The sequence below is a fragment of the Pomacea canaliculata genome, linkage group LG3, assembly GCF_003073045.1.
Source record: "Pomacea canaliculata isolate SZHN2017 linkage group LG3, ASM307304v1, whole genome shotgun sequence".
Classification (NCBI taxonomy): Eukaryota; Metazoa; Mollusca; class Gastropoda; order Architaenioglossa; family Ampullariidae; genus Pomacea; species Pomacea canaliculata.
In genome coordinates, this window is record NC_037592.1 from 12,851,180 (window position 1) to 12,864,636 (window position 13,457).

The 13,457-nt window shown below is 36.7% G+C and overlaps 1 protein-coding gene across 12 annotated transcripts in view; it reads left to right on the forward strand.

The window, feature by feature from the left end:
• LOC112559049 overlaps positions 1-13,457 on the forward strand; it is a 33,506-nt gene that overhangs the window by 2,454 nt on the left and 17,595 nt on the right. For 5 of the 12 annotated variants that reach the window (XM_025229903.1, XM_025229902.1, XM_025229913.1 and 2 more), the window contains exon 1: positions 12,978-13,129. Coding sequence is in view for 4 of the 12 variants with exons in the window: in XM_025229901.1 (XP_025085686.1) it covers positions 5,266-5,333; positions 5,771-5,811 (109 nt within the window). In the remaining 8 variants the exon portion in view is untranslated. Of the gene's footprint in view, positions 1-261; positions 337-777; positions 819-1,289; positions 1,358-1,902; positions 2,163-2,471; positions 4,956-5,258; positions 5,334-5,770; positions 5,812-6,281; positions 6,351-6,892; positions 7,152-7,455; positions 9,172-9,374; positions 9,446-9,716; positions 11,003-12,977; positions 13,130-13,457 lie in introns of those variants that run through there. The other 7 variants (XM_025229900.1, XM_025229914.1, XR_003098274.1 and 4 more) reach the window with 6 other exon arrangements.

A 13,457-nucleotide genomic window follows, 5' to 3' on the forward strand; every position in this document is an offset into this window, starting at 1 on the left:
AAAGACTTTTTTCCATGTTTACTTCTGTTCTTAACATTGTTTGATCTTCATAGTGTTATCGCTGTAAAGAACAAGGACAATAGCAGAACGTGTACAGGCTCCCAGGAAGGAATATTTTAGCTGCAACATCAAGTGTTTCTCAAATTCTTTTAATCATTATCTTGTTGTGGTAACAGCAGCTACTTAGTCTCTGTAAACAAAGACTTGCAGTGAACTTATACCCACGTTTGATTAGACCTTGACACTGTTTTTGTTTTCAAGTGTAAACATGATGAAGATCTCAGTCTTCTTGCTGCTTGTCTTCACTGAGATGGTGTTGTGCTATACAAGAGAAAGGTACGGGAAATCTGATTTTTGTTTCTTGAACTTTTTTCTAAAACAGTTATCTACATTTGTGTTTGATTGTCCCGTCATTGCGTATATCTATGAGTATTTTCTCTTTCCACTTTTTCTTTCTTTCTTTCTTTCTTTCTTTCTTTCTTTCTTTCTTTCTTTCTTTCTTTCTTTCTTTCTTTCTTTGGACTTGGTTCGAACACAGCTTACTGTGTCGATTGATGAATGTTCAATGTTCTTTGTGTGATGTCAATGCCTCTAAAAAAGAACACTATAATAATGATGTACACAAACGCAAAACTTCTATCGCTCACATATACAAGGAAGCATTTAACATTGTACAGTATATAGCAGTGTATATATATATATTGATCTCGAGGGGAGACAGAGGGAGAGGAAAAGAGCTCTAGAATCTTGAGGAATATGGTATCAATTTATTTTCAGCACTTGTGAAAGTTTTCGGTGGCTTGACAGTAAAGGCAAAGGTGAGAAAAATTAACAGATCTTCAACGATCCCTACTCTTCCTTATCGACATAATTTCTATCTCATAATAATTACAATAAGTACAGTATTTAAACACACTAGCAGAGAGATTCTTGAATAATACTCACAAAGTAGATTATTTTTGTATTTCTCTGTGTAAAGTATATCATACATTTGAAACAGACTGCTAAAGGACTTTGACTAAAACAGTGTATCCTGTTCTACAATGATAATGTATTTGTAAATGAACGCGGATGTCACAATGTACATGATAAGACGAGAACCTAAGAGACTACATCGCTAGAAAATGTTATAGTGAACATGATGTACAGACAGTAGGAAATAATGTAAAAAATAAAAGTATGGAAGCCATGCAGTCCAAGTTATTTTTTTATGCAGACTATGAAAATGGTCTAAATAAAATAATTATGGTTAAACCCTTCTTCTGTATTAATCTTCTCCATCAAAACAGGAAGTTGTGATTTCAAGACAGACTTCTGCGGTTGGACAAACAACTACAAGTGGAGAGTCGGCTGTGCTGTAAGTACAAGCAAGTCTGAGCATCTGTCATGTAGACGGTCTTGTAGTCAAGGTGTATCGTGTGTAGACATCTACTTAGGTGGTGTTCTCAAGTAAGAGTAAGTCTTTGCCATGGAAGAGACATCAGTATAGTCATGGTTTACGGATGTGTGACATAAGCAGATGTTTCCGATCTAGTCATTATCCTAAGCTTAATCTATTGAGTGGTGTAGTCATCTCACTGCAATCATAAAGTTTCTCTTTGTGTTCTAGAGAATTATCAACATGTTCTATAGGCGCTCCCTTAGCATTTTGAGGGCTTGTAAGGAAAACCAGTGTCAGAGAGGAGTTGGGCCTCAGCCTCACATAAATACTGCGATAACAGTGGGTGTCTAACACCCAACTTTCTTACCAACAGTGGGGTAGGGAAGTCTTCAAGATATGGATGATGCATTTAATGATCATTGTGTAGCTTTAAAAGAACAAATTTGCTCTTATGCTAACAATTTTATATTCTACCTAGTAACATGTCATACGTGTCTGGGTGTGGGTTATTTTGTGTTTAGACAACCATTACAGAAACTGCTGCTTTGTGGAAATTAAGAATAATGAGATAGAACAGCAACTGATGTCACCACAGCTTTGTGGTACTGAGGACGTCCACTACACAATGAATCTCAGCTATGAAATTCCAAAACCAAACAAGTACACACTGTCTGTGTATCTGATGACGGACCGAAATGGGAAAATGTTATGGCAGACTGGTAACAAGCAGGACTTTTTAACTGAAGAGCTTCACTTCACTTTGCCTCAAGTACCGTTCAAGGTGAAGAACTTCTTTCTACGATGTAGAAATTAATTTTGAGTATACAATAATATTGTACAGAAATTTACTTTCGATAATATCTCCTTAGAGTGGGACATTTTCATCATGTTTAAATAATTTTGGTGAAAGATATTTTACTTTAAAAGACTGATTCATTGAACATAACATGTACTTAATACAGTTAACATAATTTTGTTTTTTTAAAGAATTTTTTGGTTACTTGTAAACATTTTCAGACACTAGTATATTGATGGCTGTCTGATATTTGTACATATTTTTAATCTTTCGTGTTATTGTATTACTGTACAGATCATGATTGAAGGCGAACAGAAGGCGAATAAGTGGAAGCAGGGTCAAAGCATACTTATCTTAGACGTTTTGTTTCATCAAACGAACATCAGATCAAACAAACAAACACGCGTTATCGAAAGAAAGACCTCTCTATCTCCACCTGTTGTCACCAAGACAAAGATCAAGGATAACGGAAATAATTATCGTACAAACGATCTTTTGATGACCACGACAACCACATCAATGACGATGGATTTTACTTCTCTATCGGCAGGCATCACACAGGGATCGTTGACAGACAATACCGTACCTGCCACGACACTTTCGCAGTCTATCAGCAGTAAGTACCCTTTAATAAAGACATTTTTATTGAGATTAATGTAGAGTTTCTTATGGTATGTCTTGGAACTGCTGAAACAGTATTTACTAATTACCTTAAGGACCTTTTAGACAAACCAGAAATTGTTAAATGTAAGACTACATTCGAACAACCATCTACATTGTTGTCGTGTAGAAAATATTTGCTAGAATAAACAATGTGTCTGGTTATAAATAACCTTTAAAGAACCTTCTCCCCTACCTCCACAAAAAATACCACAACTGTTATACTTCGCTTGCGACTCTTGTTTACAATGAAATCATTCTCTAAAAATAAATGCATGCTGCAGACAAAAGTCCTTGTTACTTGAGCAAAAAGGAAATTTACTTTAAGTGTCGATGAGATATTAGAATTCCTTGTCAGCTTAGTGCAGCTGCAAACTGATTAAACATAGCAACATGGAACAGAACAGATCCCTGGGGTTAAATTAATGCAGGCTGATCGTGTAAGAATTACCCTGTCACCAAACGTTTACATGTTGTCACAAGATGTGATCTTGTTTGGACCTTAGATACGCTAATATAAACATATGTCCACTTTACATTACTATTTTATGTTATATGTATCTAGTGCATATTGATATAGTATGATTTTCTTGTATAAGAAATAGACAAACTCCCTTTAGGACACTGGCTACATTAAAAGCAAATTTTACTTGTGCTACCACTATCCTTCAGAAAGAATTGTTACTGTAATTGTCATTGTAGTCAGCTGTGACATGTTAATAACTACAACATGCATCTCACTGCAGGCGTTAATTCAACGGATGGTTTTATGATTACCATTGGCCACACAATAATGTTGAAAACTTGTTCTTAGTATTCCTCTTCCTTTTTTCTTTGTTCTCTTACTGTATCATCTTCGAGACAAAAGACTAGTAATTAAACCGTTCATATATACATATAGAACAGAGAAGCCGTAATTTGCTGAAACGATTTAGTCCATACACGCGGGGTAGTAGACCTCAGGTAATTTAATGCGCCTGAATGTGCTAATACATTCTAATACACATACAGGCCAGTGACGATTGAACACGCGAGCCACTAACACAATACAAAAATAAATGTTTGGTTGTTACTTTTCATTCAAGTTGTTTTGACGACAGAGGTCATCAGTAAGCTTCTCGTCATCGCTTGCCCTCCTCCAGCTTGATGACTTCCCGGCAATGAGCGCGAATGCGAAATAGTTCATCAGAAAAAACTTCTGGGCTGGGCACAGTGTGTTGACAATATCCGTTCTGTATTGCAGTTTGTCGACATTATCTACTTACAGGCCTACTAGTCGCTTCCTTCGTCTCGTGTATTACACTAAAACCGTGCAAAGTCGCGTGTTCGCGTGCGTGTGTATTAGAGGGAGACAACAAGAAAGAAACAAAATGAAAGAAAGAAAAGCCGTTGAATATACATCAAAAGGAAAGCTTTGTTTTCAGCCTTTTACAAATATGTTCTGATAAGTTTTTGTACCGACAAGTCCGCACATGAAGACTCACCAGCAACATCGCCGTTTACAGCGCTGGAAATGACATGGTAACTGTGTGTCCTGATCCTGGACTTTCTCTTGACATGAACACTAACAAGTCTATTATCAAGCTGGCTTTCCCTTAAAACGATATGAACCTCGATATTAACCTGATACTCTGTGTTTGTTATTGGAGGCATCTACAACCAAATGATGGGGGATATACTTCTTGTTCGCTACTGGATACATAAATGCTGTTTATAAATACTAAAGTCATATCCAGCCTGCATTCTTGTGTTTGTTTTCAATTAGAAAATACTAATATTTAACACTTTTCCCTTATCACTGGACTTCTATATTTATACAATGGTTAAATGAAGCGTAGAGAGACTGGTCACGAGATGATCATTGCTTACATTGGCATCAAACACATTGTGCTTTATTTTCTTATAAACGTTTCTAAAAACAGTTCAGGATTCTGTCGACATTTGACCTTGCTGCTCCAGACAAGTCATCCAATCAGTAAGATTACAGAGAGCAAATTATAAACCGGACAAACACACACAGAGTCAACTGTAAACATCTTCCTGGTTTCTTCCACGGAGCAGAGACAACATACAACACACTGGGCATCTACTGCAAGTCTACACAGTCGCCTGTTTATTGTGAGTTAAACTCTGAAAATGTGGTTCCATGAAAAAAACTTACTATTTAAGTGTTTATTTCTGATATTAACATTGTTTGTTTGATCTTCATAAAGTTTTATCACTGTAAAGAACAAGGACAATAGCAGAACGTGTACAGGCTCCCAGGAAGGAATATTTTAGCTGCAACATCAAGTGTTTCTCAAATTCTTTGAATCATTATCTTGTTGTGGTAACAGCCGCTACTTAGTCTCTGTAAACAAAGACTTGCAGTGAACTTATACCCACGTTTGATTAGACCTTGACACTGTTTTTGTTTTCAAGAGTAAACATGATGAAGATCTCAGTCTTCTTGCTGCTTGTCTTCACTGAGATAGTGTTGTGCTATACAAGAGAAAGGTACGGGAAACCTGATTTTTGTTTCTTGAACTTTTTTCTATAACAGTTATCTACATTTGTGTTTGATTGTCCTGTCACTGCGCATATCTATGAATATTTTCTCTTTCCACTTATTCTTTCTTTCTTTCTTTCTTTCTTTCTTTTTTTCTTTCCTTCTTTCTTTCTTTCTTTTGTTTTGACTTGGTTCGAACACAGCTAACTGTGTCGATTGATGAATTTTCAATGTTCTTTGTGTGATGTCAATGCCTCTAAATAAGAACGATATATTAATGATGTACACGGAAATAAAACTTCTATCGCTCACATATACAAGGAAACATTTAACATTGAACAGTATAAAGCAGTATATATATATATCTATTGATCTCGAGGGGAGACAGAGGGAAAGCGAAAAGAGCTCAAGAATCTTGAGGAATATGCTATCAATTTATTTTCAGCACTTGTGAAAGTTTTCGGTGGCTTGACAGTAAAGGCAAAGGTGAGAAAAATTAACAGATCTTCAACCATCCCTATTTTTCCCTATCGACATAATTTCTATCTCATATTAATTACAATAAGTACAGTATTTAAACACACTACCAGAGATATTCTTAAATAATACTCACAAAGTAGATTATTTTTGTATTTCTCTGTGTAAAGTATATCATACAGTTGAAACAGACTGCTAAAGGACTTTGAGTAAAACCGTGTGTCCTGTTCTACAATGATAATGTATTTGTAAATGAACGTGGATGTCACAATGTGCATGATAAGAAGAGAAACTAACAGACTACATCGCTAAAAAGTGTTATAAGGAACATGATACACAGATAGTAGGAAATAATGTAAAAATAAAAGTATGGAAGCCATGTAGTCCAAGTTATTTTTTTATGCAGACTATGAAAATGGTCTAAATAAAATAATTATGGTTAAAACCTTCTTCTGTATTAATCTTCTCCATCAAAACAGGAAGCTGTGATTTCATGACAAACTTCTGCGGCTGGACAAACAACTACAAGTGGGAGATAGGCTGGTGTTGTAAGTACAAGCAAGTCTGAGCATCTGTCATGTAGACGGTCTTGTAGTCAAGGTGTATCGTGTGTAGACATCTACTTAGGTGGTGTTCTGAAGTAAGTCTTTGCCATGGAAGGGACATCAGTATAGTCATGGTTTACGGATGTGTGACATAAGCAGACGTTTCCGATCTAGTCATTATCCTAAGTTTAATTTATTGAGTGGTGTAGTCCTCTCATTGCAATAATCAAGTTTCTCTTTGTGTTGTAGAGAATTATCAACATGTTCTATAGGCGCTCCCTTAACATTTTGAGGGCTTGTAAGAAAAAACCAGTGTCAGAGAGGAGTTGGGCCTCAGCCTCACATAAATACTGCCCCGAGAACAGTGGGTGTCTAACACCGCATTTCTTATCACCAATAGGGTAGGGAAGTCTTCAAGATATGGATGGCGCATTTAATGATCATTGTGTAGCTTTAAAAGAACGAATTTGCTCTTATGCTAATAATTTTATATTCTACCTAGTAAAATGTCATACGTGTCTGGGTGTGGGTTATTTTGTGTTTAGACAACCATAACAGAAACTGCTGCTTTGTGGAAATGAAGAATAATGAGATAGAACAGCAACTGATGTCACCACAGCTTTGTGGTCGTGAGGACGTCCACTACACAATGAATCTCCGCTATGAAATTCCAAAACCAAACAAGTACACACTGTCTGTGTATTGATGACGGACCGAAATGGGAAAATGTTATGGCAGACTGGTAACAAGGAGGACGTTTTAACTGAAGAGCTTAACTTCACTTTGCCTCAAGTACCGTTCAAGGTGAAGAACTTCTTTCTACGATGTAGAAATTAATTTTGAGTATACAATAATATTTTACAGAAATTTACTTTCGATAATATCTCTTTAGAGTGGGACATTTCATCGTGTTTAAATATTTTGGTGAAAGATATTTTACTTTAAAAACTGATTCATTGAACATAACATGTACTTAATACAGTTAACATAATTTGTTTTTTTAAAGAATTTTTTGGTTACTTGTAAACATTTCAGACACTAGTATATTGATGGCTGTCTGATATTTGTGCATATTTTTAATCTTTCGTGTTATTGTATTACTGTACAGATCATGATTGAAGGCGAACAGAAGGCGAATAAGTGGAAGCAGGATCAAAGCATACTTATCTTAGACGTTTTGTTTCATCAAACGAACATCAGATCAAACAAACAAACACGCGTTATCGAAAGAAAGAGCTCTCTATCTCAACTTGTTGTCACCAAGACAAAGATCAGTAATAACGGAAATAATTATCGTACAAACGATCTTTTCATGACCACGACAACCACATCAATGACGATGGATTTTACTTCTCTATCGACAAGCCTCACACTGGGATCGTTGACAGACAAAACAATATCTACCACGACACTTTCGCAGTCTATCAGCAGTAAGTACCCTTTAATAAAGACATTTTTATTGAGATTGATGTAGAGTTTTTTTTTACTATGTCGTGGAACTCCTGTAACAAGATTTATTCAATTACCTTAGGGACCTTTTAAACCAACCACAAATGTTTAAACCTATGACTATATTCAACCAAAAGCTTACATTGTTGTCATGAAGAATATATTTACTAGAATAAATAATGTGTCTGGTTATAAATAACCTTCAAAGTACATTACCTTCTCCCCCACCTCCTCAAAAATACAAATGATATACTTTCCTTGCGACACTTGTTTACAATGAAATAATTCCCCAAAAGTAAATGCATGCTGCAGACAAAAGTCCTTGTTACTTGAGCAAAAGGAAATTTACTTTAAGTGTCGATGAGATATTAGACTTTCTTATCAGCTTAGTGCAGCTGCAATCTGCTTAAAGCATAGCAACAGGGAACAGAACAGATCCCTGGGGTTAAATGATTGCAGGCTTATCGTGGAAGGAATTACCCTGTCACCAAATGTTTACATGCTGTCACAAGATGTGATCATGTTGGACCTTAGATACGCTAATGTAAACATCTGTCCACTTTACAATTACTACCTTATAAGTTATATGTATCTTAATAGATATAGTATGATTTACTTGTTAAAGAAATGGCTTACCGCCCTTTAGGACAATGGCTACATTAAAAGCAAATTTTACTTGTGCTACCACTCTCCTTCAGAAAGAATTGTTACTGTAATTGTCGTTGAAGTCAGCTGTGACATCCTTCTATCTTTGCAGTGTCAGGTATGTACATTCTGATCACGATGACACAGTTAATAACGACAATAATTTTACTGTAGTCATTAATTCAACTGATCATTGTATGATTACTCCTGTCCGCTGGAGAATGTTGCAAGCTTTTTCTTAGTATTTCTCTACCTTTATTTTGTTTTCTTACTTTATGATCTTTGAAGACAAAAGACTAGTAATGAAATCGTTCATAAACACATATACATATATAGATATATATATAGAGAGAGAGAGAACAGAGAAGTTGCAATCTGCTAAAAACGATTTAGTCTATCCACGAAAGGTGGTAGACCTAAGGAAATTTTTTTATAACCGATTATTCCACTCTCTTTAACTGTTTGTAATTACTTGAATTATTTTTGCTGATCATGTAGTAGCAGCAGTATAATCAAAAAGCCTAAAAGTATATTTTTCTGCGTATAATACTTCTACAGAGAATGAAACCCATGCGAGTGATGCCACCACCTCTGATACACAGTCAGCAAACTCCACCAGTGATCTGACAACAGTAGCAGCAGCAGTGGCAGGGGCTGTTATCGCTTTTCTTATTTCCGTTATCATTGTCGTCGTACTCATCAGAAGAAAAACAAAAAACACTCGAAATTCGTAAGGATGTGTTATAGATTAATTATAATTTTGACTTTAATTATCCCTTCTTGTCTGAGTTAAATGAGTTTGACATGGATTTCTATTGATGTCTTTTATCACGAAGTTATCTTAAAAGTAGGAATTTTGCCGATTGTGATTAACTAGCAAATATTTACAACACCATACATGTAACTGCTTTGATTTTCCAATCAATGTGACAGGCTGCCTACAGTTAACCCTTGTCTCCTTCCTGTCAACACTGCTTGTGGACACCTCAACCCTTCTGTTGCAGGTGAAGACTTGCATTATTTCTCTTAGCAAATTAATTTTGCTGCATTTCTGCGTCTCATTTTATATCCGTCCAGCTACCAAAGATTTTTGGTAAACACAGCTGACTACAAATATGAAGATGGGTGTATGTGTGTGCCCGCTGTATTGTTCTTGGGGTGATGTCTGTTTGCGTTTGTGTGTGTGGGAGAGAGAATAAATCAAGTATCAAACTTGAGTATATCTTTTGCTTACTGCTTGTTTTAAATGTCGTGACATTGAAAATATTTCCACAGCGCGATCCGACCCAGACAACTATGATTGTGTGCAAGATGCTCCTAGAGGAAAACAACGAGGTGCAGCTGGAGCAACCGGCTCCTCAACGTTGGCTGCTGACGACATCTACAACCACACACACGACAGTGACAACAAGCAGCTTGGTCGTCATGGTGAAGGTGGAGGAGGTCTATACTCCACTTTGGCTACTGAAGACACCTACAGTCATCTGCAAGGCAAGGAGCACCACAGATTTGATCGGCAGGGTGACGGCAATAAAAACCCACATTTAGTCACAGCTCCTGAGGACCATTACAACCATCTGTAACATCCTATCTTCTGGGGCGAAATTACTGTAAGACAGTCGATCATGGGACTGCATGAGCATCACTCACACAGGTGTAGTGTCTACCTCCTGACATGTTTTGCTAACGCCCTCATGTTTCGTGACATCCTTCATTCAAACTCATTCATTCGTCCACACTATGTTTTAGAATGTGTTACTGACAGAAGTCTTCTTTGAAATTCCTATCGTCGACGAATTTACCTATATCGCTTTGACGGGGAGTTCTTCCTCCTTTACTTTGATGATATTGTTTTTAAGTATATCTGCTTGTCGACATTATTTTGTCTATTTAAGTATTCTATGTTTAGATTGAATTTATATTTATATATTTGTTTATTTTACACTTGATATCAATTATAAAAATGTTACTATTTACTTTGTGCAAACTGTTAGACAATGACAAAAAACTAAACCTAAAGGAATATTTATGCTGACGTCATGTTTTAAAATGTGTGTATTACAGATCAGTATGGCATGTGAACGTACCATTTCGGGAGACAATTGACAGTTGACTACTTGATTGCTCGCCTTAGATATGCCACTGAGAATCAAATGCTACAATTATTATAGTAATGAAGAAGAAAGGTGTAGCGAAAGCATATCCAGATAAAGTTCCAATGATTTCTTGCTGAGTTTTTCTGCCAAGCAAAGAAAACATGTTTGTTGTTGACTTGCAGCCCATTGATTGATGATGATGCTTATATGTGCCATGATAAGTGCATCAACAGATGTCAATATAACTTTGTTTATAAAAAATTAAATGAATCTATTCTATTTTTTCCTCCCTCAATTGAAAGTTACCAAGCATTTATGAGCACAAATATGTTTACTGTTTACATCATAGGACAAAACATTAGTTTTTAAGGAACTAACAAAGTTGTTATTGTTTTTTAGCTGTTACCAGAAAACACACAGAAGCTAAAGATCTAAAATACCATTTATATAAAGATATCTCTGTGTGTCTCTATGTGTGTGTGTGTGTGAAACAGAGAGGGGGCTGAATGTGCGAATGTATGTTTGATATATGTTCAAAGATCTGTATGAAAGAGGGAATAAAAATATAGTAGTTACTCCCACTTTATCATTAGTCATCAAGGCCTTTCTTAATTTGACACTAATTGTCATTTCTATACAACCATCCATGTATAAAACTTTACCAAACAGCCACATATCCCATGAAGTGGTTAGTTGAGAAAGTCTCTTAGTCCATGTACTCTACATGTATCTTATTTGAAACTTTTAGAAACAATTATTTTTGTGATAGCAGGAAGATGTACGGCCATGATTCTTCATTCCTTGTTTACGTTTACCCTTCACCAAAATGAACAAAGAAATAAGTGGTTCACATGTTTGAGAAAAACGCAGAAAAGAAGAGAAACTGTAACAAAGGGAACTAAGCCACCAACAGACACCCAGTCCTTGACTTATCTCCCTTTGACCATATAACTCCGCTTCCCTCTGTGCGTGTCTTCTTTCTACTACTGGCATCTCTGACCCTCGCATAACTCGCAGCTCACAGCATCTGGTCTGTCATAGCCGCGTTAGATGTTGACTTTCGGTGAGCGACACAGTGACATTAATATATTATAATATACTAAACACTGTCGGATCCATCAGGTCAATAGTGAGATAGCTTTCTTGTGGATTAAACGTGTTTTGCGTGCTTTAATACAAACGGGGTCAATGGAGCATACAGAGATGTTTACAGTGCCCTCGCCCGTGTCTGCTAGTGTTTATTTTCTTTAGACGAGCTTTCAGGAACGTGTATATGCCATAAAACTTATTTTAAAGGACGTACAGCTTGATGAAAATACTATAATTTAAAATAAAAGAATCTTACTTACAGCTCCATTTCAGTTCAAAATGATTGCTGTTGATGTTACTCACTTCCCCCCTTGAAATGGACTTATTAATAAGAAGATCTGAGCTCTCTCTCCCCCCTGCCCCTCTCTCTCCTTTTCCTTCCGGTTTCATCGTCGTCCAGCATGTAGTGCAACAGACGACACACGTTAATGCAGGTTGAATACTAGGCGCTTGAATGTGCTAATACATTCTAATACACCTGCAGCCCAGTGATGATTGACCACGTAGGCCACTAAGACAATGTAAAAATAAATATTTGGTTGTTACGTTTCTTTCAAAGTTGGTTTGAACACCGAAGTCTTTAGAAAGCTCCACTATGGAAGATAGAAAAAAGCTTTGTTTTCAGCCTTTTACAAACCTGTTCTGACAATGTTAGTACCGACAAGTCCGCACATGAAGACTCACAAGCAACTTCGCCGTTTACAGCGCTGGAACTATCAAGGTAACTGTGAGTCCAGATCCTGGACTTTCTCTTGACATCAACACTAACAAGTTTCTTAACAAGTGTCTTTCCCTTAAAGCGATATTAACGGCGGCATCTACAACCACACACATGTGAGCGCACGAGTGAACACACACACATACACACACGCGTACAAAAGATAAGAAACAGTTAAAAGTTATAACCTGTCTGAACATATTTGTCCCGTAGTGGAGACAACTCGCAACGAATATCATTGAAGGCGACACGTTTTGCTTTTCTTTACTTTCAGCACCAGAAAGTTGTTTGGGCTCATTGATTACTTACGGTATGCCTTTATATCTATAGACATAAAAGCCACTACACTGTAAACACGACAGCAGGACAAGTTTTTGCTTAAAATTAACCCGCAAAGTGACGTCCTCCTCTTTGTTTCACTCTCCAAGCGTCACTAGTGAGCCTGGCGTCGTACACAGGTCTTAGTGTGATGGTCAAGTGCCCAGCAAGTGCTCAAACATCGAAAATGTTGGTCGAGGACCGAAATGCTCTAGCATTGTAGTGGATTTCGTAGTCTGCTGCAATCTGTTAGTGTCCTCAATACCAGTATACATTGTGTTCGCTGTTAGCAGTCAGGAAATGCTCCAAGGCGAAGATAAATCATTTTAAATTTCTTCCTTGTTAAAAGTTTCTGCTCAGAAGAGAAGCAAGTCTGATGCAAAACTGCACACCGGTCTGTTTCTCGAGAAGTACAAACTACCAAAAGGTGGTTAGGGAAAACTTAAAGCTACTCTGCATTTGTCCAGGTAAGTGATCATAATAATATTAGATTATACAGGTAGTCCTCGACTTACGACGGGGATCCGTTCTTACGCGGCGTCGTAAACCGAATTTCGACGTAAGTCGGATCATACGTTCATACAGTACTGTACCATAATAACAGTACAGTACTGCAAACACTTAGCCTATCCAAACACCTATCCTAACACAGTACCCTACATAATTATCAATAAACATAAGTACAGTAAAATATTGTAGTACAGTACGTTTAATAATGAAATACTGTACTGTAAGAGCTTTAACAGTAATAAACAGTGTACAGTACTGTAATAAACAAAGATAACAATTCCAAAA